Here is a 21,089-nt window from a genome sequence, read left to right as displayed (position 1 = left end):
TTTTTCCTTTTAAAATTTGGCCTTTTTATTGAAGTCATTTTGTGTCAGGAGGGAAAGTAAAGCTGTAAATAATCAAATTCATGACGGACAAATTCCATTTAGCTGCTTCGGTTCAGTGCAGTGTGTCTCAAACAGCGGTGGAAGAAGTAAAAGTACAAACAACACGCTGTGAAAATACTCCACTAACAGTAAAATATATGCATTCAAAACATCACTGAAGTAAAAGTATGTGTAAGTATTAGCAGCTAAATGTACTGTGTTGTATTTTACAGCTGTAGATGTTTTTATATCCTGTCGTCTGTGGAGGCGGTGGCTCTCTGCTCGGAAGTCTGTGAAAGGTTTTCAGATTCATTCAGTTGTACAAATAATATTAAAACATTTTAATCAGGATAATAGCTCGTAGATTACGTTCTAACAAATCTATAACTCTGCAAATATATGGATTTTATTGTGCCCTCAAAAAATCCCCAAAATGGAGCAAAAACGAAAGAACTGCATTTAGTATTTGATATGTACCTCAGGTTAAAGGTGTCACATTTTCCATTCTTGTGAGCACAATATTTACTATAAAATATAACATCTGATCATTTAAGGGATAGCTTCCTCTTCAGTGTTCTTCCTCACTTGATGGTGACATCACTACCCGGCTTCCTGCTGTCTGGCGTCGTGCTCGCTGTCGTCTGAATAGTTCTCATGATCGTCCGAGTAGTGGCAGCTCTCTTCTGAACAGCGGCCATCGTCGTCCTCTCCGTCGCGGTGGCTCAGTGGAGCTCTGCGGCTCCCTCCATCCCGTCGGTCTGGAGTTGCCTCCGCGTCTCCGTCGTCCAGGAAGAGCTTTCTGTAGTGGACGGGTTTGTACCCCATGTCCGGCTCCTCTGGGTCGCTAACAAACAAGAAGGAACCAAATCAGCTGTGAGTCAGTAGTGTTAGTGTTGTGTGTCTGTGGGCTTGTTCACAGTAAGCACACAAACTATGTTTTGTCCAGTTATTTTCAAAATAGCAAAAGAAAAACTAGCTTTACAACCAAAAAAACAAAAAGGCAGCTGTGGATCCAAGATTTTCCTAGTTGTGCATATGACAATAATTAACTTGAAAACCTGAAACTATGAGCTTATTTCTGACATTGATAACTGCAGTCCCTCGCAGACGTGTGACGTCTATCACCACGTTGGAGTTTCTTTGCTCGGTGTTGTTTTCACGGCTTCACCTGTGTCTGTTGTCACTGGACGTGGACGTCTCGCGCGTGGCTCCCGACTTGGCCACCTTGCTGCTGATGAACTCTTCGGTCAGATCACATCCGTGCAGGGCGTCTGTGTAGCGCTTCTCCGCTGCCTGCTTGGCGTTCCTCTGTCATCAAAGTTCAGAGAGTCGGTGTAAACAATGACCTGCCAATCAAAGCTTTTAGGAATATTACCGCGGCGGTCTCAGCACTTCATCAGGTAGAGATGAGCATGTTTCGCCACCGTTAGCTATCTGACGTTCGCTGGGATGCAGTGACACACAATGGATCAGCTGGTCCTCTGAATGTGTTTTTAACAATCAGAAATGGGCCTTAAGTTACACGAGATCGAGAACCCCTGTTCTACCACATAGTCCTGTTTGTGAAGGCACCCAATCAGCTGTCATGACACTGTGTCTGTGCCTTTAAATGAGTAGGTGGTCACACAGAAATCTGGAGGATATGGAGGACAGCAGGCTGGTCTGATTTAAGGCTGAGGTCGGCGCTCACCTGTGCGACCTGCTCCAGCAGCAGCGGCCTCCCCTTCACCCTCTGCTGCATCTCTTTAATCTCCTGCTGGTACTCCTTCTTGCGCTGAAGCTCTTGTTTCCTGCAGAGGACACAAGATTGTGGATCGTCGCATTTCATTCGACAGCGGCGCAGCTCAGCTGACGCGGTAGCCACGTTGGTACCTGAATTCTCTGAGTTTGGTCGGGTGTGTCTGCGAGAGAGCCAGGTGGGGGTCGTTGGCCTCGGCACGTTTCAACACCACCCTCTGCAGCTTCTTCTCCCTCTGCTTCTGCCTTTCCTTCCACAGCTCCTCCTCCTCATCAGCCTTCTTCCTCTGCTCCAGCACCTTTCTACTCAGGGAGACAGTCGGGTCACAGATGTAGGAAGGTTTTGGTTGGGATGGGGACTTCAGATGGATGGAGGGGCGGACAGTGCTATTGGGGTTGGATAAACGGTTTTGGAGGGTGTGTGGGGTCATTGGGAAAAAGGAGTTCCACAAGATTTCATCCTGTAGGGATTTCAAACACTGTGTCTAAACTGGACATTTGAGTCCTGAGGCTGTCTCTATCTCACAACTACAATGGTGGGAGCCTTTGGAGTCCTACAGTGGTACCTCACGGCCTCCTCGCGCTTCTTGCTGGCGTCTGTGACTTTGGTAGGCAGGACCTCCAGGCTGCCGGAGAGGGACGAACACCGACTTGAGTTCGCCCTCCGAGACGGCCCGGGGCTGACGTACGGCCAGCGCGGCATCCGAGGGCTGCTCTGCTCCTTCTCGATGTCGGCCACGATGCGCTCGCGGTGCGAAGGGATGCGCGACGTCCTCAACTCAAAGGGTTCACATGCGGTCGTGGGCTTCACGTCTTTTTGTTTCTCCAGGTGTCTCTGGAAGCGTCGGTAGCTGGCGTTGAAGTCGGGCACCTCTGTGTTAATGTGGGGCCTGTGGGAGAAGTTGTCGTCCCTTTCGGCCGCAGCGCCGTCGTCGTTGGTCTTCTTGCGCCGTGCGAGCATGCTGGGAGGCATGGAGGCGCTGTGGAGCATCTTCTGCGCTCTCATCTGTATCTTGATGGACCGATACAGCTGCTCCTCCTTCATCTGCTCCCCTGTCGCCGCTGCGTACACTGCCTTGGGCACGGGCTTGGCCTTGAAGGGTTTGACCTTCTCCTGGCTGGATGGCTGTTGGGGATGCAGCTGCTTCTGCTCCTTCTTCAGTCGCTCCCTCTCCAGGAAGCTGAAGGGCTTCTGGCTGGATCGAGGATGCTGATCTTCTCGCTCTCTCGTTCGCCGTCGTTCCTCTTTGCGCTCCTGCAGCTCCTCATAGAGCGGGAGGTGAACGTGAGCCGGCACGGGGCTGGCGCGGAACTTCCTCTGGCACTCGGTCAGCTCTTCCAGCTGCCGTCGCAGCTCCGCGTTCTCCTGTTCGATCTCTGCGCGCGTCTTTGTGCGGCGCTTTTGCCTCTCCGCCTCGCGTAGCATCATCTGGAACGGTTTCGGGATGGTCAGTCTGTGTTTCCAAAGATCCTGCTCTCCGTCTTCATGGTCCCGCCTCTTCCTCCCTTTTCCCTTTCCCTGTGTCCGCTGGTCTGCTGGCAGGCTGCGCAGCGAGGACGATGACATGTGGTGATTGTGAGGGGACAGCTTAAAGTCGCGCCACATGTTCCCGATGTGCTCTTTAGGGGAAAAAAGAAGATATTTTTCCACATCGTTGATGGCGTCTTCATCTTCGTCTGAAGAGTCCGACTGTCCGGAGCCCCTCCTGAGTTCAATAGCAGAGTGCGACTTCCTCAAACGGCGTGAAGCTGCCCGGCTGCTGTCTGACCACGGGAGCCTAACAGAAAACATCAATCAATGACTGTTAATATGACAAAGCACCTAATGCACAGACAACTACTCACCATCACTCAAACGCACCGTATCACAATAAACTGTTCATTTGGAGAACACGAGTAAAAAAGGTTCTATCTGTTAAGGGTCTCTGTACGATATTCACAGCAATAATATAGACGCAAACAATTATTATCTAAGTAGAGATATGGTGGAGGAACGTTTACCTGAGCAGAGAAGGAAGTCCCTCCTCCTCTTTGTGTGTTGTAGTCAGAGCTTCTCTGTGCTTTGTTGACATAGCCGGGCCGGCCACGCGTGCCTTTTAGTGCACGTGAGCGTGCCCCACTGGTGAGCTGCACTGAGCTCATGCAGCGGTTACAGCCGATAACGCCGTCACGTTAACGTAGAACCCATCTCAATTCATTCATTAATCATTTTGTCTATAAAATGTTGGGCAATATAATAAAATGTCCCTCACTATTTCTCACAGCCCAAAATGACATTATTCAAATGACTTACTTTGTCCAACACACCAAAGCTGATATTAAATGATATAAAGTTTAAAGATATTAAAGCAGCATATCCTCACATTGACGAAGCTGAAACCGGCAAATGCTGAACATTTGGTCAACTCAAACATCAATTATCATAATATAGAGACAGCTTCGTTTTCTGTTCGTCCACTAATTGATTTATAATTTCCGCTTCAAATACACTTGTATAATTAATATAACATAGAGCACACAATTTAATGAATCAAAGTGATAGTTTGAAATACATCACACATCAATCAAAAACTAGATTGAAAATGTTGCAATGTGTTTTAAGGTTTAGAGATATCCATCAAAGAAGCATTCCACAGCTGTGTGTTTTATTTTACTTTCAAATTCACATTATTTCAGACACGCTGCCGTTGTTTGTGTTTAAATGCTTTAAGCAGCACAGACCAACGACCACTGACCGCCGTTATTGTAGCAGGCAGACATTTCAGATATCTCAAAATCCAGGATACACAAAACAAAACTACATACAGTCTGAATACCACAGAGAGTGAATGAGTGTGTTTGGTGTTTAATGTGATTTAAGTGAACAGATGCGCTATAACATGTTGATTTTAGCACCTCTCTAAGGCCACGTCTTTTTGTCTTAGTTCAGTTGTAAAAAGAAAATCTCTGTGTTAAAGCCATAAAATACCAGAGACACAAACATCCACACATGAGAAACTTGACACTATTAACTCTAAGTCCCACAAACCACACTCTTGACCATCAGCCACCCACCTGTGCCTGCCGGTCTCCAGCACCGTCATGTCCAGAGGCTCCAATGCCTTGAGCTGCAGCTTCCGCCGATACATGCTCTCCAGCTCTGCCATGGTGCGGAGGTGGGCCTTCTTCAGCTCCTCCAGCTTGCTGTAGTACTCCTCGTTGGAGAAGAAGATCTCGCTCAGGTCGAGGCGGTCTGCTGGTGCTCTGTCGTCCGTCGTCATGTGAGGAACGCCCCTCCCCACAAAGATCTCATCACAGAAGTCAGAGCCCGAGTCCTCGTACTCCAGCTGAAAAGGGTTTAAAAGTCACATTAAGCTCATTTGCCGTTCATCAGCGGCAGTTTTCTGTGAATCTTAAGCAGACGACAAGGGGAGACCTCAGTGGGAAACCAATGAAACATTATATTATTTATATATCATGATATGAGATGTAGCCTGAGGCCTCCAGGACATTGCTATTAACCAGCAGGCCTCCTGGAGCAGAGCAGTCCTGCTCAGCGGCTCTCAGGCTCCTCCAGGACTAAGCCTATTAACAACAGTGACGAGGGCCATATGGTGGAGCAGCACAAAGGGCAGTTTACCATGAGCGAGCTCAACCGACACACACCGTGCGTCAGCTGTCTGGCCCTATTGATCCTCAAATTGATTGTCAGGAGGTGTTTGTCCTCGCTGAGGACCCCGCTGCACGGGAGGGCAGCAGTGTGGATGCCCGAAAGATAATCAAGTGTTTGGGATTATAAACTGAACGAGCGTAATCTAATCAAGACGGATGTCTAAAAATAGTCAGGACAACAAATTATACACAGGTCCAATCCTTTCCAGCACATGGACTGACCTGAAACTGTGACCGACCTGTTGACTGGACGAGGTCTGTTTCTCTTGAAAAACTAAAACAAGTAAACTGGAAAAATATGAAGTATTACAACATTATTAAGTCAGGACGAGAGGCAGTACTGTGATTTAAATAACTATCAATTGTTTTATTATCTTGTGAGCTGTTCTTAATTTTTCCTCTTGAATGTTTGTTACTATAACATGATTATGTCATTGTTATGTTTGTATAAATATATATGTAACTAAATATTAGAACTGGAGTGAACGGCCTAAAAGCTCTTGGAATAAATACAAGGAGTCATTTCTTCAGTAGGAAAATGAATCCATGAATTTGAAAAGTCTTTTTAAACTTTATCCACTTTGTTCAGACAAAGTGGATCTTTGTGATCTTAAATCTCTGGTTGATAGCATCAGTAATGTGTAGGATTAAGTTCAAATTAACTACTTTAATACTCTTTGTTTGCACTGAGGTGCGAGGAAGGATAATTCTAGTTTTGTCACAAATCTTTTGTCTATGGTTGTAGAGTTCAAAATGCTTTTTTTTGCATAATAATGAACAAGGTATTGATCTCTTTACTGTTGTTTTAGAAGACAATGGGATTCAATTACATTGATTTAGCACTTTAGATGTACATGCAGTACACCAGTAAGGAAGTATTTAAATTATCTTATTGTTTTGTTATTATTGTTGTATTTTAAGTTACCAGACTTTTAATTAGACCTATCTTAGTTCGGGCTCATTTGTAATAGGTCAAAGGAGGCGTTTTGAAGAAGTTTTAAACTAAAAGTTGAGGTTGTAGCAGTCGAAGTGTAGCTTCACACCACAACTACTACCAGCGGTGGAAGAAGTACTCAGACCTTCTGCTTCAGTAAAAGTACACGTCTAAAAATACTTCACTGGGATACAAGTAAAAGTCCTGAATCCAAAATGTTGTTTGCTGAAGTATTATCAGCATAATGTACTCAAAGTACTCATTATGCTGAACAGACAGACACAGACAGACCAGACACAGACAGACAGAACAGACAGACAGACAGACACAGACAGACAGAACAGACAGACACAGACAGACAGACAGACAGACACAGACAGACAGACAGACAGACACAGACAGACAGAACAGACAGACAGACAGACAGACACAGACAGAACAGACAGACAGACAGATAGATAGATAGATAGATAGATAGATAGATACTTTATTAATCCCGTAAGGGGAAATTTGTTCGCTATAGCAGCATTATGATGCAGGTAAGCAATCAAAGTAAAATAAAAAAATATTAAGTATAAAAAAGCACAATATATACAATGAAATATAATAATAATAATATTAAATTAACTATCTAAACAGTAGTGCAAAGGTTTAAACAAACGGTGAACATTGTTGGTTACACCTTCCCGTTACCTCCTTCTCGTGGTCCCGGTTGATCCCGTGACCTCTCGGCCTCTCGTAGGACGCTAGCGGGGCTCTGGTGTGAGGGTCTACCGGCGTACTCAGACACGACGTCACCAGCACGTTTGTCCGGTGCGGGTTCGCCATGGACCGTTGTGGTGTTTGTTAATTTAACGTATTTAAATATACGGTATTTTAGAGAGGAGTCAGTGAGTCGCTGTCCACGTGCTGAGTGTCGGTTATCCAGGCAGCAGGTTGGTTCCTTAGCAACGGAGCGGAGATTGGTTGGGAAGGAAGTGACGACAGAGCGTGATGGGAAATTAATTAATATTTTTAGTTATACTTTAGTTACTGTGGAGTTTTTACTTAGTTAATAGTCTTTACTGTTTTTATTACTTATTTATAATTGTTTTGATCAATGGAGCGGAGATCGTTTGGGACAGGAAGTGACGAGGGAGCGTGACAGGAAAATAAGAGGTTGAGTTCAATACAAAATAAAAGCATCGTAATCTAATACATTTATTAACGATAGTTAATCTAGTGGTGAAAGAAGTAATCAGAACCTTTGTGAAGATGCATTTTCACAAGCTAGTTAAATTTTATTATTTAATATAATTAAATTTTATAATTATATATATACATTTATTGTCCTCGTTTTATTTTCTATATTTTTCTTGTTTATTTGTAAACTTGTGTATGTACGTTGAGAGCAAGGTAAAAACCAGAGTCAAATTCCTTATATGCGTACACATACATTCTGATTATCTTAAGCCGGAAAACATTTTTGACATATATACAGGAATACTGGTCCTTCAGTTTATCACAAACATTCAGGAGATAAGTGGTTTTCACTGCACACTGGGATGTAACTAAAGCTGAACAAAGGTAGTGCAGTAAAATGTACAAGTTGTACCTCTGAATATGGTGTAGAGTACAACAACATAGAAATGTATGGATTTAGAGACTGCTGAATATTTGTAGAACTTTACAATTTAATAAAAATAGACTTCAGATCATTAATATAAAACATATTACATTTTTTGTTAAACTCAGATTTTGAGACATTGTTTTGTGAAGTGTATGTAAATATGGCATTCCTGGCTCAACAAAAATTACATAACTTTACTTTTATTTTTCTTGTGTCCTTCTTACTCAATGATCTGTGATGTCATACTGCCTTGTTGGCAAATTCATTAATCAACACATAATATAACTTGAATGAATGGTCTAAAAGATGTCCGAATAAACAAGGAATTATTTTCTTGCTAAATGCAAAGCTTATCTGTATTAAAATAAAAAAAAATAAAAAAAAATCCTTTGAAAATCCTCTCTAACCAACATTAAGATATAATAAAGTCCTGTTACTTGTATACTATTAACACACTAGTACTGGGCCACGACCCAGAGGTTTACCTCACTGCAATGCAAAAAGAATCACACAGGCAACAGCTGGAGTGTCAACAAAAAAAGAAGCCTCTTTTAATTTAACGATGCAACGTAACAACTACAGCGGAAATCTGAACAGACAGACGTCGACAGAGTCTTTTGATCCCTTGCAGTACGAGCAGGCTTAGTGGACAAAACTCACTGGACAGACTCTAATCTCTTTATCGGGTGTTCACCTGCAAAACAAAAACAGATTCTTACTTCAGACTTCACTCAGATTCAACATGAATATAGTCTCAGAGCAGCTGTAAATACATTTAAACTATTCCATCTACAGTTTGTGATGTTAAATCTTACAATGTCGTCGATCTTGAGGATGCTGCGGACCGTCTCTGTGGAAAGGGTCAGAGCGCTGATGGAAACCAGTAACGGCTGCACCACCAGCTCCTCCAGGATGTTGGAGATTCCTCCCTGTCACACACACACACACACACACAGTAAACCGGTCAGACACATCTGTCTAGATGCAGCAAAAGAAAACGTAGAAATGACAAGAGGATGAACAGCCTGTTGGAAAGTGTGTGGCGAGGATATTAAATGTCCTACGATAAACCAACCAACCAACCATCGGATATTAAACGACTGACGGACTTATTGTTCTGGCACTAAAGCTCCGTCTCTGTAATCCTCACTACATGTAACGTAAGGGGAGAAGGAGAGCGGAGAAGGAGAGCAGACCTTGCGGACGTTTATGCCGGCCATCTTGTCTCCCTGAGCGTGCCTGTTGCGGAGCTCCGTCACGGTGGAGATGGGGTTCAGGCCGGCGTTCTCGGCCAGCGTCGAGGGGATCACCTCGAGGGCGTCAGCGTACGCCCGCACGCAGTACGCCTCCATGCCAGCAAGAGTGCGCGAGTACTCTGCAAGACGCACGGCCAGCTCGATCTCTGGAGCGCCGCCGCCGGCTATCAAAGCCCTGAGGGGGGGAGGAGGAAGAGGATGGCCAGGTTAATGCAAAGAAATCAATAATTATACCATGTATATATATATTTATATGTGTGAATGCTCCCCGGCCAAGTTGCTGAGACAACCAGGAGTGAATTATTGGCGAGCTTTCCAAAGTGCTGTTCCTCTGTTTCTTACGCTCCTGCAGGATGAACCGCTGCAGGAGCGCCTTTGTAAGAGGGAGTCTGTGCCTGAACTCTGGCTGTATTAGAAAAATGACCGACCTCTTCTTGACCAGGCAGCGGATGACACACAGCGCATCGTGGATGGAGCGCTCCGCCTCCTCGATCAGCAGCTTGTTGGAGCCTCGAACCACGATGCTCACCGTCTTCCCGGGGTTGGCACAGCCCGTGATCTAAGGAGGAGCGACACCAAAACACATTTACAGCAGGCGTCCGGACATTCCACCTCTCGTGCCGGACGAGTGTTCCAATGATCTGAAAAAACTGCTCTAAAATCAGCTCGTCCAAGATGTCCTACCTTGACCAGCTTGCCGGAGCCGTCCAGGCTGACCTCCTCAGCCAGCTCCGCTGTGCCGAGCATCTCCGGAAGGAAGTGGTCGATGTGGGCGATGGGCTTGATGCCGAGAGTCTGGAGGGGAGGAGAGACTGTTTTTACTTTACTGCCATACAATCATATAATCGCATATTATTGTTACACGCTGGAGTTAAACGGTAGAAAAATATAATGAAGACACAGACGGCAAAAATGTAAAAGCTCATTTAAACTGAAGACTGTTCATATTCTCCTTTTCTTTTTACTGGTTTATCTTTAAATAATAATAATCTACTCCCAATACCGAGATGAATAGAAGAAGAAGCCGATGAAGCGTCTTAACATCCACGATAAACGACGCTCACCTTACAGATGAACTCGATGTCCTCTCTCTCGATCTCCTTCACCACCATGATCTTCATTTTGTTGAGGAAGTGCAGGGCGAGGTCGCTCAGAGCGTCTCTGTGAGCAGACAGCTGGTTGTTAGTACAAAGCATGTTTACAGGCTGACAGCATGTTGATACCAGCATCTTATTCTTTTTGTACCTGAGGATGGACTTCTGGATGAGCAGCACGTTGCAGCCGGCCTTCTTGATCTGCTTCACCATGTTGAGGATGTAAGCGCGCTCCTCCCGCAGCACGCGGTCCATCTGGGCGTAGTCCGACACCACGATCTGGTTGTCCATCTGCACGACAAAACACAACAACACACAGCAGGTCAGGAGAGGAAAAGGACCATGACAGCAGTTTAAAAAAACAAAAAAAATAAAGATGCAACTGAGTCGCATTTCCCTCAATTAAAAAAAAAAAAAGTCCAACATAAAAAATGTAAAGTCCAGCAGAGAAGCTGCCATCTTTCCTCCGAGAACTCACATCAGTTTTGGGAGGAGACAGGCAGAACTGGATGAGGCCGATCTTGGCCTTCTCCACACGGGAGACGCTGCTGTTGGCAACTCTCTGGGTGAGCACCAGTCCGTCCACCAACTCACAGTCATCGATGGTCCCTCTGAAAACACAAGAGACACCAGGAGGGAAATCCTGATCAGTACTTCAGATCAGATCTGAAATCCCTCTGAAATTTCATGAGATATAAATCGTGACTCACCCGAGCTTCTTGATGATTTTGATGTCGTGCAGGTCGACACCTGTGGCGGTTGCCGGGTCGATGACGCGCATGACGGCGTCCACGCTCATGGGCGCCAGCAGGCTGGAGTACTGCGACACAACCTTGGAGCACAGCGACGTGGTGGCGCTGTTAAGCAGCGTCTCGCGGTCGCTCAGCTGCACCGGCCGGCTCATGCCCGTCAGCACCTCCACGCCTTTCTCCACCGCCTTCTGGAAGGACTCGGAGATGGTGGTGGGGTGGATACCTGACCGACGGGACGGCGCGTTAACATTAGTGATGAAACCATTTAACAACAGACAAGCGGCAGAAAACTAATCAAGTCATTTATCACGCAGGAAAGCCAAATGCTCTCTTTGGTTGTGAGGTGGAACAACACAAGCAATGTAAAAGATGTCAATTTGAGCTCCGTGAAATTGGGATTGTGATTCAGTTTTCTGGCATTTTATAAAATAAAGAAATATGAACTAGCCGCAGGATGAGGCACAACTCTTAAATCCATTGATGGAAACAACAAGCGAGCTCTTCCTCTCACGTCCTCACCGAGTACGACCCGTTGAACAGTTATTAACTTCCTGTTAATTTAGTGTCTGTGTTATTGCTCTCACCTCTCTGCAGCAGCTTGGAGCAGGCGTCCAGCAGCGCTCCAGCGATCACCACCACAGAGGTGGTGCCGTCTCCAGCCTCGATGTCCTGGGCTTTGGATAGTTCCACCAGCTGAAGAAGGCACACACACACACACATACACATTTCAATCCAGGTTGAAAAAAACAACTCAAATGAGTTCATCTTAAAACACAGTAAATCATATGGGGATATGGGTTAATGAAACTCAAAATAATGCTGTTACTCGTACCATTTTGGCTGCAGGGTGGAGCACCTGCATCTGCTTCAGGATGGTGGCGCCATCGTTGGTGATGGTCACGTCACCTTTCTCATCCTGGATCTGAAACAAACGGCGCCAGCTTTAGAATCACGCGTGTGACGCGGGAGAGCTGGGTGAAGTTATAGCACGAAGCCAAAAAAAATCGGATCACTCACCATCTTGTCCATGCCTTTAGGCCCCAGGCTGGTTCTGATGGCATCTGCAACAGCTGGCAAAACAAGGCAGGGGATGGGTCAGTGCGGTGAAAAATGATCAACTCATTGGCTTGTTCTGTTTGTACCGTTATAGATGTCACTGTGACTCTATATTCTAACTGTATGTACATTTCTCCTCCGTCTATGTGATTATTGTCTGTTGAGCAAACTGATGCTACTGTCAATACTACAAACATGAAGAATACTTGCTTCAGCTTTTAGTGCAGACACATTTTATTACTTGGTCCTTTGCATCCAATGTCTGGCCATATATAGCATGCAGCACTAAGGGCCACTGAGCTAGAAGAAGGAGAAGGGCCACTGAGCATGCTGAAGCTGAGATTATGTTGAGTCATGAGCATCTTGTAGAGACGTTGTCTCGTGCTGCATGCTGCTCAGTGATGAAGCTTTAAGGAAGCATCGCAGTTTCAGGTGCATGTCACATATGCCGAATAGAAAATGGGATATTTTTGAATTAATTACTAACTAACTCTGGTTTTGTAGTCTTTGTGGTGTTTAGTTTTATCAAGGAGTGTTAAAATGGCCCTTTCAGCATTAGATGTGGGACCAGGCTGTGAATAACGGTGCACACAGCTATGGTACTGGGATGAGAGGTGAGGTTTTTAGTTGAGACATTAGCGGTTTTTAAATTTCCTGTAAATATTGAACCTACCTTTAGCAGCAGAGATGTTACTGAACCGAATCTGGGCCGGCTTGTCGCGGTCCACATACGCCCCTCCTTTGTTTCTACCCATGTTAGATAGTCTGGGTGCCGCCATAATTTCGGGCATCTTAACTCGAGAATCGATGGAAAATGTTAAGGGACGTCTTCAGAACAGGACTGGTACGGTCCCGGAGCAGAAACACCTCGGTTCGGCTTCGGATGGACTCAGATGAAAAGTATCTCCACCCGGTACCGGTCAGAAACTTCTAGAGCGAATGGCTGCTGCGTAGCGAGAGGAAGAAAGGACCCGGCTGTCAAACGGCACGGATATGACGTATTCAGACATAAGGCATCAACTACCGATGTGAGTGAAATCGTTCACGCTGATTTTAATTTTAAATACTTATTTTTGTTGTCCATATTATACAGTATGTGCTAAAGTATTAAAGACTGATTGGGTGTAGCCTCCGCTTTGTTCCTAAAGCTGAACATTTCTCATTACGTTGATAAAAGCTGATCTGGGTTTGATTAGCTTTGCCTGTTGTGTCTGCAGAAGCATTTTTTAGATGAAACGTGTTAACAAGTAACTGAACCTCTGTTTTGTTTTTGTTACGTTATATCTTCATTCATTCACCACCTCTGTGTCTGGTAGGTTTGTTTCAACTATTTATTTATTATCGACTGTTTGCGGTCTCATCCTCTCTTCGCAGTGTTAGCCACGTTAGCTTAGCATAGTCTGGAGTCATGCTTTAGGTTGTTTTGAGCCTCCTGGGCAGATTCTGATTATCCAGCTGCATCATGCACACTGTCGTTCAAAAGTTATGGATCTCCTGACAACAACAAAAACTTGACTGGTGTGGGTACAGACTTTATATTTGTGAATGGTCGTTCATGCTTTTAGGTTGTAGAAAGTCCTCTTTTTACAAATAGATTCTATTTTTATATGAATTATTATGTTTAGCACATGGAGAACAAAACGCTGCACAATAGTTCAACCAGACTGACGTATGAAAAGGAAGGAAGAGACAAAGATCAGACAAATCAACATTCATATCAACATGTGTGCAGATTTAAATAGGAACCGCTTCCTGTTTCACAATAATACAGCCAATAACAAGCTGGAATCAAACAGGCAACATATTGTTGTAGCAAAGCTATTCTTCACGCTTCACAATAGAAATAGTTAATCCAGCTGAAAGCAGAGCTGGGCGACATGTCCAAAACCATCCATCCAGATATGGGTCATTTCATATCTCAATGGCGATATATACTGTATCTGGATATAGTCTTCTGGTGATTTAATGAATAAATACTCTATATGAAATAACCCCATGGTTTTGTATACTCCTGTGTGAATTAAATACTTAACAAATGAAAAAGTACTGGTTATTTTCTCATTTAATTAAGAGCTTTGGGGCAAAATAATCAGATTTTTAAAGAAATATTAGTAATTATGTGTGTTATCAAAGTTGAAGACGTGATTGTGTATCAAACATGATTTAATCTCGATGCGATTCTTGAATCATCGCCCAGTTCCTGCTGAAGGCATCATTTACTGGGCTAGATGAATCTGGACCTCACATTTAGATTCAGTTATATACTGTTATGTCATCAATTGATAATTTTTTGGCTAACTGATTTCCTGGCTTGTAAAATGTAAAAACATTAAAATAGCAACGCTTTAGTGTCACTTCAAGGTCTTTTTCCTCATCTGATGTGAGGGTCGAAAGCACAGAGGATGTTGTCAATAAATACAATTTAAAACTGAGTTCCAAGAATCCAAACTGATGTCAGACTACTTTCCATGTCTGGCAAACAGTCTAAAAAAGTAATATTCTTTAATTTAAAACAAAGATAATGAGAAGATCTCTAATTCCTCACCTTTGGGAAAGTTGAACCAGGGTTTTAAAAACAAAAGAAAAATGTCTTTGTTTTGTTGAAGAGAGTGTTTTCCTAACAAACGTCGCTGCTCCTCCTGCAGCCTGGAGTCATGCTGCCGCTGAAGGAGAAGGACAAACCCATCGTCCGGAAGCTGCTGTCGTCCGGCTGCTGCGCTCGCTGCGTCCTCAGGTTCTGCTGCGTCAGCGTCCAGGCTGCCTACAGAAAACCCCCACAGGTGAGACTCACCTTCTGTATTCAGCTATTCATGTTTTAAAAACTCCCTCCTAATGCCAGTTACTCAGCTACCCATCATACCGTGTGTCATTTCTTTCACCAGGATACGCTCAAGGAACTTCAAGCGTTCATCAGCAACACGGAGAACAGCAAATCCCAGGAATCAGCAGCCGATTCCACAGAAGAAAACAGCAAATCCCATGATGCAGCAGTGTCAGAAGCACCCGGAGAACCACCGAATAAAAGGGTGAAACTGGAGCCCATTGGGACAGAGGAAGAGGCTGCGGCTGCTGCGGTCAAACTGAAGGAAGAAGAGTCGAGGGTGTGTGTGGCGTGTTTGGGGATCCTACAGGAACTCTGTGGCTCGACTCAGGCTGTAAAGGTGTGTGTGTGTGTGTGTGTGTGTGTGTGTGTGTGTGTGTGTGTGTGCTGTAAGACAGCGTGATGACAGATGGTATTCTGGTGCAGATGAGCTTAATGTTTCTTGTTCCGTGTTCACAGATAGCGGAGAGAGTCAAGGCAGAAAAGTACGAGTTTGACACCGTGGTGCTGTCGGTGTCTCTGCCTGCTCAGCTGTGCGTCCGCGAGGTCAGTGTGTGTGTGTGTGTGTGTGTGTTCATTGAGTCTCATTGATGTGTTTTTAATGGAGGTCTATGGCTCAGAGGAAGAAGAGATCTCAGGCTTTGATACACAAACAATACTTGTTAGTAGAAACGTTCACTGATGGTTTTGGTCTTTTTGTATTTTTGACAAACAGGAAAATACATCTTTAAAGTTGAGTTGCTGCCACATTATAATAAGAATAATAAGAATTATAAAGTCTTCATTGTGCCTGTTGATGAGTGTTTTTTTTGTTTAAATCGTGCAGCACTCCTGTTGGCTTCACGTGAAGAAGGAATTGAGGTAAATTACATTTTGATCATATCTGCGTCATCTGCGTCACGCGGAACCACACGACCTCAAGTCCCGCTCGTCTCTCGTTTGCTCACTCAGAGAGAAGAGCATGGCGGTCGACAAGGACAACGCCGTCCAGGTGAAGGAGGCCTTCAAGTGGATCATGCAGGGCGTGGTCGCCAAGGAGCTGGGGGGCGTCGCGGTGGTCACCAGGGTAGACAAAACGCAGCTTCATGTTAAAACGACTACTTTCAGACTTAACTTCATAAGTTTGAATTTTTATTTATATTTTTAATTGTTTCTCAGTTTTACATTTTTTTAAAAATGCATTTAAATTAAATTTCCTTTAATTTCTCCTTTTGACGTCTAACTTTTATTTTCCTTTTGTTATTTCAGAGTTTGTTCGAGGTCAGTGTGGAGTTCACTCACCCAGAGACGGACGCTGACTGCCACTTCCTGTGAGTCCCTAATATCTGTGAAGATGTTACATTTCTGACTAAATAATAATACATTTTATTTTTATAGCGCTTTAAAAGGTACTCAAAGGAACTTTACATGGTAAAAACAGAAACAATTAAAGCAATTATGAACAAAAGAGATGACTTTCAAAACATGCATAACTAAAAGCAGATTTAAATAATAAAGTTATGGATCATCACCTCTTTAACAGTAACCGTGAGGTTAAGATGATTGTGTGCTGTTTCTCTGTCCTCACAGAGCGTCGACGTGTGCCGACTGCTTCAAACCCACCAAGAACAAGCAAGTGAGGAAGGAGATGCTCAGTAACAACTTTATTGTCATATTAAGAGGCGCTCCTCAGGCGCACTAAAGGAACATTGTGCATGTTGTTATTTCTCTCTGTGTGCAGTCGGTGTTCACCAGGATGGCGGTGGTCAAAGCTCTGGAAAAGATATCTGACGCCGTCTTCCTAAAGTAAGCATCGCCTTCACATCTCATTCACATTTGTCTAAAAAAAAAGTTTAAAGTTTAAAAATGATTATTGATCTTATTTTTCAGACATTACGCTTGTCCACCAGCGCAGCCGACCAGCAGCTGCAGCCCTCAGTACGTCCAGTGTCTCCACGTGTCCATCTTTGTCGCAGGTGTGTTAGGACGCACAAAAAAAAAACTTTTAATTTTGTTGTCTAAATTCGGAACCAAAAAGTGGGTCGTTTTTTTGCCCCGTCATGATCCGTTACTCATGGTCGCACACAGGGAGGTACAACAAGTTCAGCCGCAGTCTGCCTCAGACGCCGTGGGTGATCGACGGAGAGAGGAGGATGGAGTCGTCGGTAGAGGAGCTGATCGCGGCGCCCGTCCTGTCGTCCTTCAGAGCCGACGGTGAGTTCCACTCGAGCCGATGGCCGGTCGTGGCCGCAGCCGGAGAGCCTGACGATCTCCTCCTCTTCCTTCTGTTGCAGGGTTTAATTTCTCCTCGTCTGGCCGCGAGGATGTGGACGTCAGGACTCTTGGAAACGGTGAAGACGCACACTTTTTAAAACATTTTTTTACATTTTTCTGCACCTTAAGTGTGAAGATTGAAGTGTTTTTTTGTTTGTTTTGGTTCAACCGGCAGGTCGTCCGTTTGCGATGGAGCTGCTGAATCCTCACAGATCCAGACTGAGCAAAGTGGAGATGAAGCAGCTGCAGGAGGTCGTCTTCATCAACTCACTCCCAAAACCACCTCCTCCTCATCATCACAGACACTCTTCATATAAAACATTAAACCTTCACGCTGATGCTCATTTCGTTCCCGAGCAAAATATGTCAACAGTTACAGCCAGAATCAGTTTTATTGTTGTTGTACATGCAGCCGTAAAGATCCTGGGAAGGTAGTTTATGCTGCTCATTAAGTTTTCCTCCTAAAATAAATCTCCAGGCGTCCAGGAGGCCGAAACCACAAAGAGCATCCAATTGTCTTTGAACTTCCTCCTCTGAGCTTCTTAAGGCAACAAGAAGCAGAAACATCAATTCTCAAAACTGAATATATATAAAAATATATTTAAAAACAAAAGACCAAAGCTATGAGCGTGGTCCATCGGTGATTGATTTTGATATTGAAGTCTAAAAAGATGATGGTAGAGTTATACTAAAATGTTAGAAAGTCACTGAAAATACTAACAGTCATCCTCTGGGAAGTTTTCTCAGTAGTTTTCGAGATATTTGACTCTGGTATGAAGTGTTGGCTGTTTACACTGACAGAGCCACACACACACACACACACACACACACACACACACACACACACTCCTCTCATGACCACTAACCTTGTTTGATTTTTGTTTTTACAGACCATCAACGAGTCTTCAGACAAGATCCGGGTGAGAGACCTGCAGATTGTGTCCAGGTGAGAAAATAGTAAATTATAACCAAACTGCACCAACCGCGTTGTTATTGAATATAGACGACGGCTGACCGCTGTGTTGAACTGCAGGGAGGCCATGAGTCGCATGAAGGAGGGAGAGGAGGACAAAACCAAGTCGTACACGGCGCTCGTCTGGACCCGGAAACCCATTCAGAGCGACGACATCGCCTTCATCGACGACATCAAGGTCTGTGTAGCCACGATATTTAAAGATATTGAAAGATGTCCATGGATCTGTGGAAACCTAATCAGATTCCTCATTTTGAACTGGTGTGATGCTGCGAGGAATAAAGTAACCGTCTTTGTAGACTGGTAAACAGTCTGGCTGTTGATCCCCCTCCATCAGGATCTGACTCTGGACCAGAAGACCCCTCTGAGGGTTCTGCACCGGCGGGCGCTGGCGGTCCGTCAGCGAGTCGTCCACCGGATGAACACGCGCTTCCTGGACTCGCATCACTTCTACCTGGAGCTGAAGACGCAGGCCGGGACGTATCCTCACACGAATAATAGAGCGTTCTGTAATCATCTTACCTTGAGGCGTTTTTAATCCTCTGCTTGGAGCTTTGGATCCGAGTCTGTGTGTCTTTAACAAGACAAAAGTAAAGAAACGTGAGGGAGATTCTGTCCCGCTTGTTATATCGGAGAGAAGGTAGAAGTCATCTATAGCCGATATCTACAACACCAGACAACTCGCACCAAAACTATTTGAAGTACAATTGTGAGGTACTTGTACTTTAATTGATATTTCTACTCTACTTTAATGAAGGGGGAAATACTGTACTTATGACTTCATTTATTTTTTACTTAATAGTTCATTCATAATACAAAATATCATCAAGAAATAAATTATGATGTAATATTATATATTAAGATAATACTTTACTGATGAAACTCACAAGCTGCCCAGCAGTACATAAAGTACTTCAAATGAGCGCCACCTTTACCAGCTGCTACAATAATTATAATCCAGTGTTTTAATATGTTCATCTGGAATGGGCCACTAACGAGTACTGTTGAGTATATCTTGAGAACGCTAATGTGTTTGTACTTGAATCAGCATGAAATGTAAAAACACTCATTCGTACTCGTACCGATTCCTCGTCAACACATTGCTCCTGAACGTCGCTCCAACAGCTACATCAAAGAGTTCGTCCACGGAGACTTCGGTCGCACCAAACCCAACCTGTGTGTGCTGCTGAAGACCGACACGGACATCCTGGAGCTCGACGTGGAGGTGAGAGCACCATCTGAGAGTCTCACTCCTTCACAGTTTTTTTATATATATATAGAATATGAGCTGTGTTTTCCTCCCTCAGTCTGTGGACGTGGACTGGCCTCCGTCCATACCAGAGTGAGCGCTTCCATCACCTCGCTGCTGCCGGCCTCCAGGACCTCAGCAGGACTGGATCTTGTGTTGAGGTTCAGAGCGACTGAAAACATGAAGCCGGCTGCTTGTTTTTGGATCAAAACTCCCCTCAACTTTATCTTCAGTTGTATCACATACACATAACCCTCTCTACTGGTCTGTTCTGTTATTATAGGAGGTCATAAATCAAAAGGGTTTATTCTCTGTACGGTGGCCTTATTAGGACATCTCAGACTCTCAGCTTGAGCTGGACTTTTCTCAGTTTACTGTGAGATTTCAGCGCTCATCAACCAAACCTGACGGGGTAAATTCAATATATATATATATATATTTTTTTTTGTCTGTCATCTTGGTGACAAATGATTGTCAGGTGAAAGGATAAAAATATTGTATAAATAACTAAATATAAATAATATTTTTGATTTCCCCCCTTCAGTTTGCAGAGGGACGAGTGCTGAGGTCAGTCAACATGCTAACCACTAGCATGGTGGCTAGGTGTTAGCATGGTGGCACCAGAGGAAACTGAATCAGAAGGTTAATTCTCTGTACGGTGGCCGCTTCGTGAGCTGTCTGCCCGATATTGTGAAATATTTGCCGAGGGTGAAGCAGACGCTCTAATTTGATAATTTTACAACTTACTTCAAGATATTTTTATTTTTTTTAAAGTTAAAAATGTTCCCCTACAGTTTGCATGGAGACGAGTCACACAGTCAGTCAACAAGATAACGACTTTCCTGCTGTCATTGAGTCCAAATCAAAGAGTAACGAAAACTCTTTTTAATTTGTTCTTTGGACGTAACGTTAGATTTCCTGATTTGAATTTAAAAACATGCCAGTTACAGATGACTTTCTTTAGGTAGAGTTCCTGTACGGTGGATTAGGCAACGTTTAACAGATAACTTCTTTTGTTCATATTACTCAAAGTAAGGTGTTTAAAATAATGTTTGTGGCGTAACAGTTCATGTTAACGCTCTAATGTGAAGTGCACGCAGGTTGTTTGTTGCTTAAAAACCCATTTTTGTTCGTTGACCTTCAATCTGTTTTCTTTTCCTTGAATCTTCTGTTGACGTCATCTTCTGAACAAATAAAGCACGAGGTTCATTTTCCCTCTGAGAGGCAGAAAAATATTGTTTTTTTTTTTTTTTTTAAATAAGAGTCCCGACAGCAGAAACCCTGAAATGTATTTCTTTTAATTTAATTCAAAATAAATACTACCACGGCAACGCAAGTCCACTACTGGGTTCTTGCCCTAATGTTTTGGTAAGAAAACAAACAAGCAAACGATCAAAAAAAAAAAAAAAAAAAAAGAATAAAAAGAGACTTCAGTTAATGCATCATCATCATCATCATCCTTCAGCGACTTTCAAGAGGTGCCTTTTTTAACGACATACAAGGTAACACTGCCTAGAATGACCAACATAAATAAAACAAATACTATGGTACAAAAAGGGAGGGAGGGAGGGAGGGGGGGTACAAGGAGCAAAGGATGATGGGATTGGAACAACCTGATGAAACCAGCACTGCAAAAAAAAAAAAAAAAAAAAGAAAAGTCCTCAT

The 21,089-nt window shown here is 43.9% G+C and overlaps 3 protein-coding genes across 3 annotated transcripts; 1 reads left to right on the top strand and 2 right to left on the bottom strand.

Annotated features, from left to right (window-relative positions):
• Positions 1–639: 639 nt before the first annotated feature.
• On the bottom strand, positions 640–7,606 carry fam161a (FAM161 centrosomal protein A). Its single transcript, XM_031876632.1, has 7 exons — positions 7,055–7,606; positions 4,831–5,102; positions 2,343–3,554; positions 1,912–2,079; positions 1,730–1,829; positions 1,208–1,347; positions 640–883 (listed from the first exon to the last, which is right to left on the bottom strand). Exons 1-7 carry the CDS (start codon positions 7,187–7,189, stop codon positions 640–642), a joined length of 2,271 nt encoding a protein of 756 aa, XP_031732492.1. The 5' UTR covers positions 7,190–7,606.
• An 886-nt stretch (positions 7,607–8,492) lies between these two features.
• cct4 (chaperonin containing TCP1, subunit 4 (delta)) lies at positions 8,493–13,102 on the bottom strand. Its single transcript, XM_031876650.1, has 13 exons — positions 12,802–13,102; positions 12,090–12,142; positions 11,905–11,994; positions 11,657–11,765; positions 11,031–11,295; positions 10,799–10,931; positions 10,472–10,611; positions 10,291–10,387; positions 9,911–10,021; positions 9,655–9,785; positions 9,167–9,401; positions 8,786–8,899; positions 8,493–8,664 (listed from the first exon to the last, which is right to left on the bottom strand). Exons 1-13 carry the CDS (start codon positions 12,917–12,919, stop codon positions 8,650–8,652), a joined length of 1,611 nt encoding a protein of 536 aa, XP_031732510.1. The 5' UTR covers positions 12,920–13,102; the 3' UTR covers positions 8,493–8,649.
• A 240-nt stretch (positions 13,103–13,342) lies between these two features.
• pus10 (pseudouridine synthase 10) lies at positions 13,343–20,642 on the top strand. Its single transcript, XM_031876627.1, has 18 exons — positions 13,343–13,440; positions 14,774–14,908; positions 15,011–15,289; positions 15,409–15,495; positions 15,776–15,810; positions 15,901–16,015; positions 16,198–16,259; positions 16,519–16,564; positions 16,670–16,734; positions 16,819–16,904; positions 17,017–17,142; positions 17,223–17,279; positions 17,378–17,454; positions 18,093–18,148; positions 18,236–18,353; positions 18,513–18,655; positions 19,301–19,400; positions 19,483–20,642. Exons 2-18 carry the CDS (start codon positions 14,783–14,785, stop codon positions 19,519–19,521), a joined length of 1,617 nt encoding a protein of 538 aa, XP_031732487.1. The 5' UTR covers positions 13,343–13,440; positions 14,774–14,782; the 3' UTR covers positions 19,522–20,642.
• Positions 20,643–21,089: the final 447 nt, after the last annotated feature.

The sequence above is a fragment of the Anarrhichthys ocellatus genome, unplaced genomic scaffold (genome assembly GCF_004355925.1).
Source record: "Anarrhichthys ocellatus isolate YVR2014 unplaced genomic scaffold, GSC_Weel_1.0 scaffold112, whole genome shotgun sequence".
Classification (NCBI taxonomy): Eukaryota; Metazoa; Chordata; class Actinopteri; order Perciformes; family Anarhichadidae; genus Anarrhichthys; species Anarrhichthys ocellatus.
This window is presented reverse-complemented; position numbering and strand designations above follow the sequence as displayed.

Coding starts and splice junctions, on each gene's coding strand:
- fam161a (XM_031876632.1), bottom strand. CDS start 7,189: ATGGCGAACCCGCACCGGACAAACGTGCTGGTGACGTCGTGTCTGAGT. Junction 2,080..2,342: donor AAGCGCGAGGAGGCCGTGAG/GTACCACTGTAG, acceptor CTCCCTGAGTAG/AAAGGTGCTGGAGCAGAGGA. Junction 1,830..1,911: donor ACCAAACTCAGAGAATTCAG/GTACCAACGTGG, acceptor TGTCCTCTGCAG/GAAACAAGAGCTTCAGCGCA.
- cct4 (XM_031876650.1), bottom strand. CDS start 12,919: ATGCCCGAAATTATGGCGGCACCCAGACTATCTAACATGGGTAGAAAC. Junction 11,766..11,904: donor TCCACCCTGCAGCCAAAATG/GTACGAGTAACA, acceptor TGCCTTCTTCAG/CTGGTGGAACTATCCAAAGC. Junction 8,900..9,166: donor CCGGCATAAACGTCCGCAAG/GTCTGCTCTCCT, acceptor TGTGTGTGACAG/GGAGGAATCTCCAACATCCT.
- pus10 (XM_031876627.1), top strand. CDS start 14,783: ATGCTGCCGCTGAAGGAGAAGGACAAACCCATCGTCCGGAAGCTGCTG. Junction 16,905..17,016: donor CGTGTCCATCTTTGTCGCAG/GTGTGTTAGGAC, acceptor GGTCGCACACAG/GGAGGTACAACAAGTTCAGC. Junction 17,455..18,092: donor AGATGAAGCAGCTGCAGGAG/GTCGTCTTCATC, acceptor TTGTTTTTACAG/ACCATCAACGAGTCTTCAGA.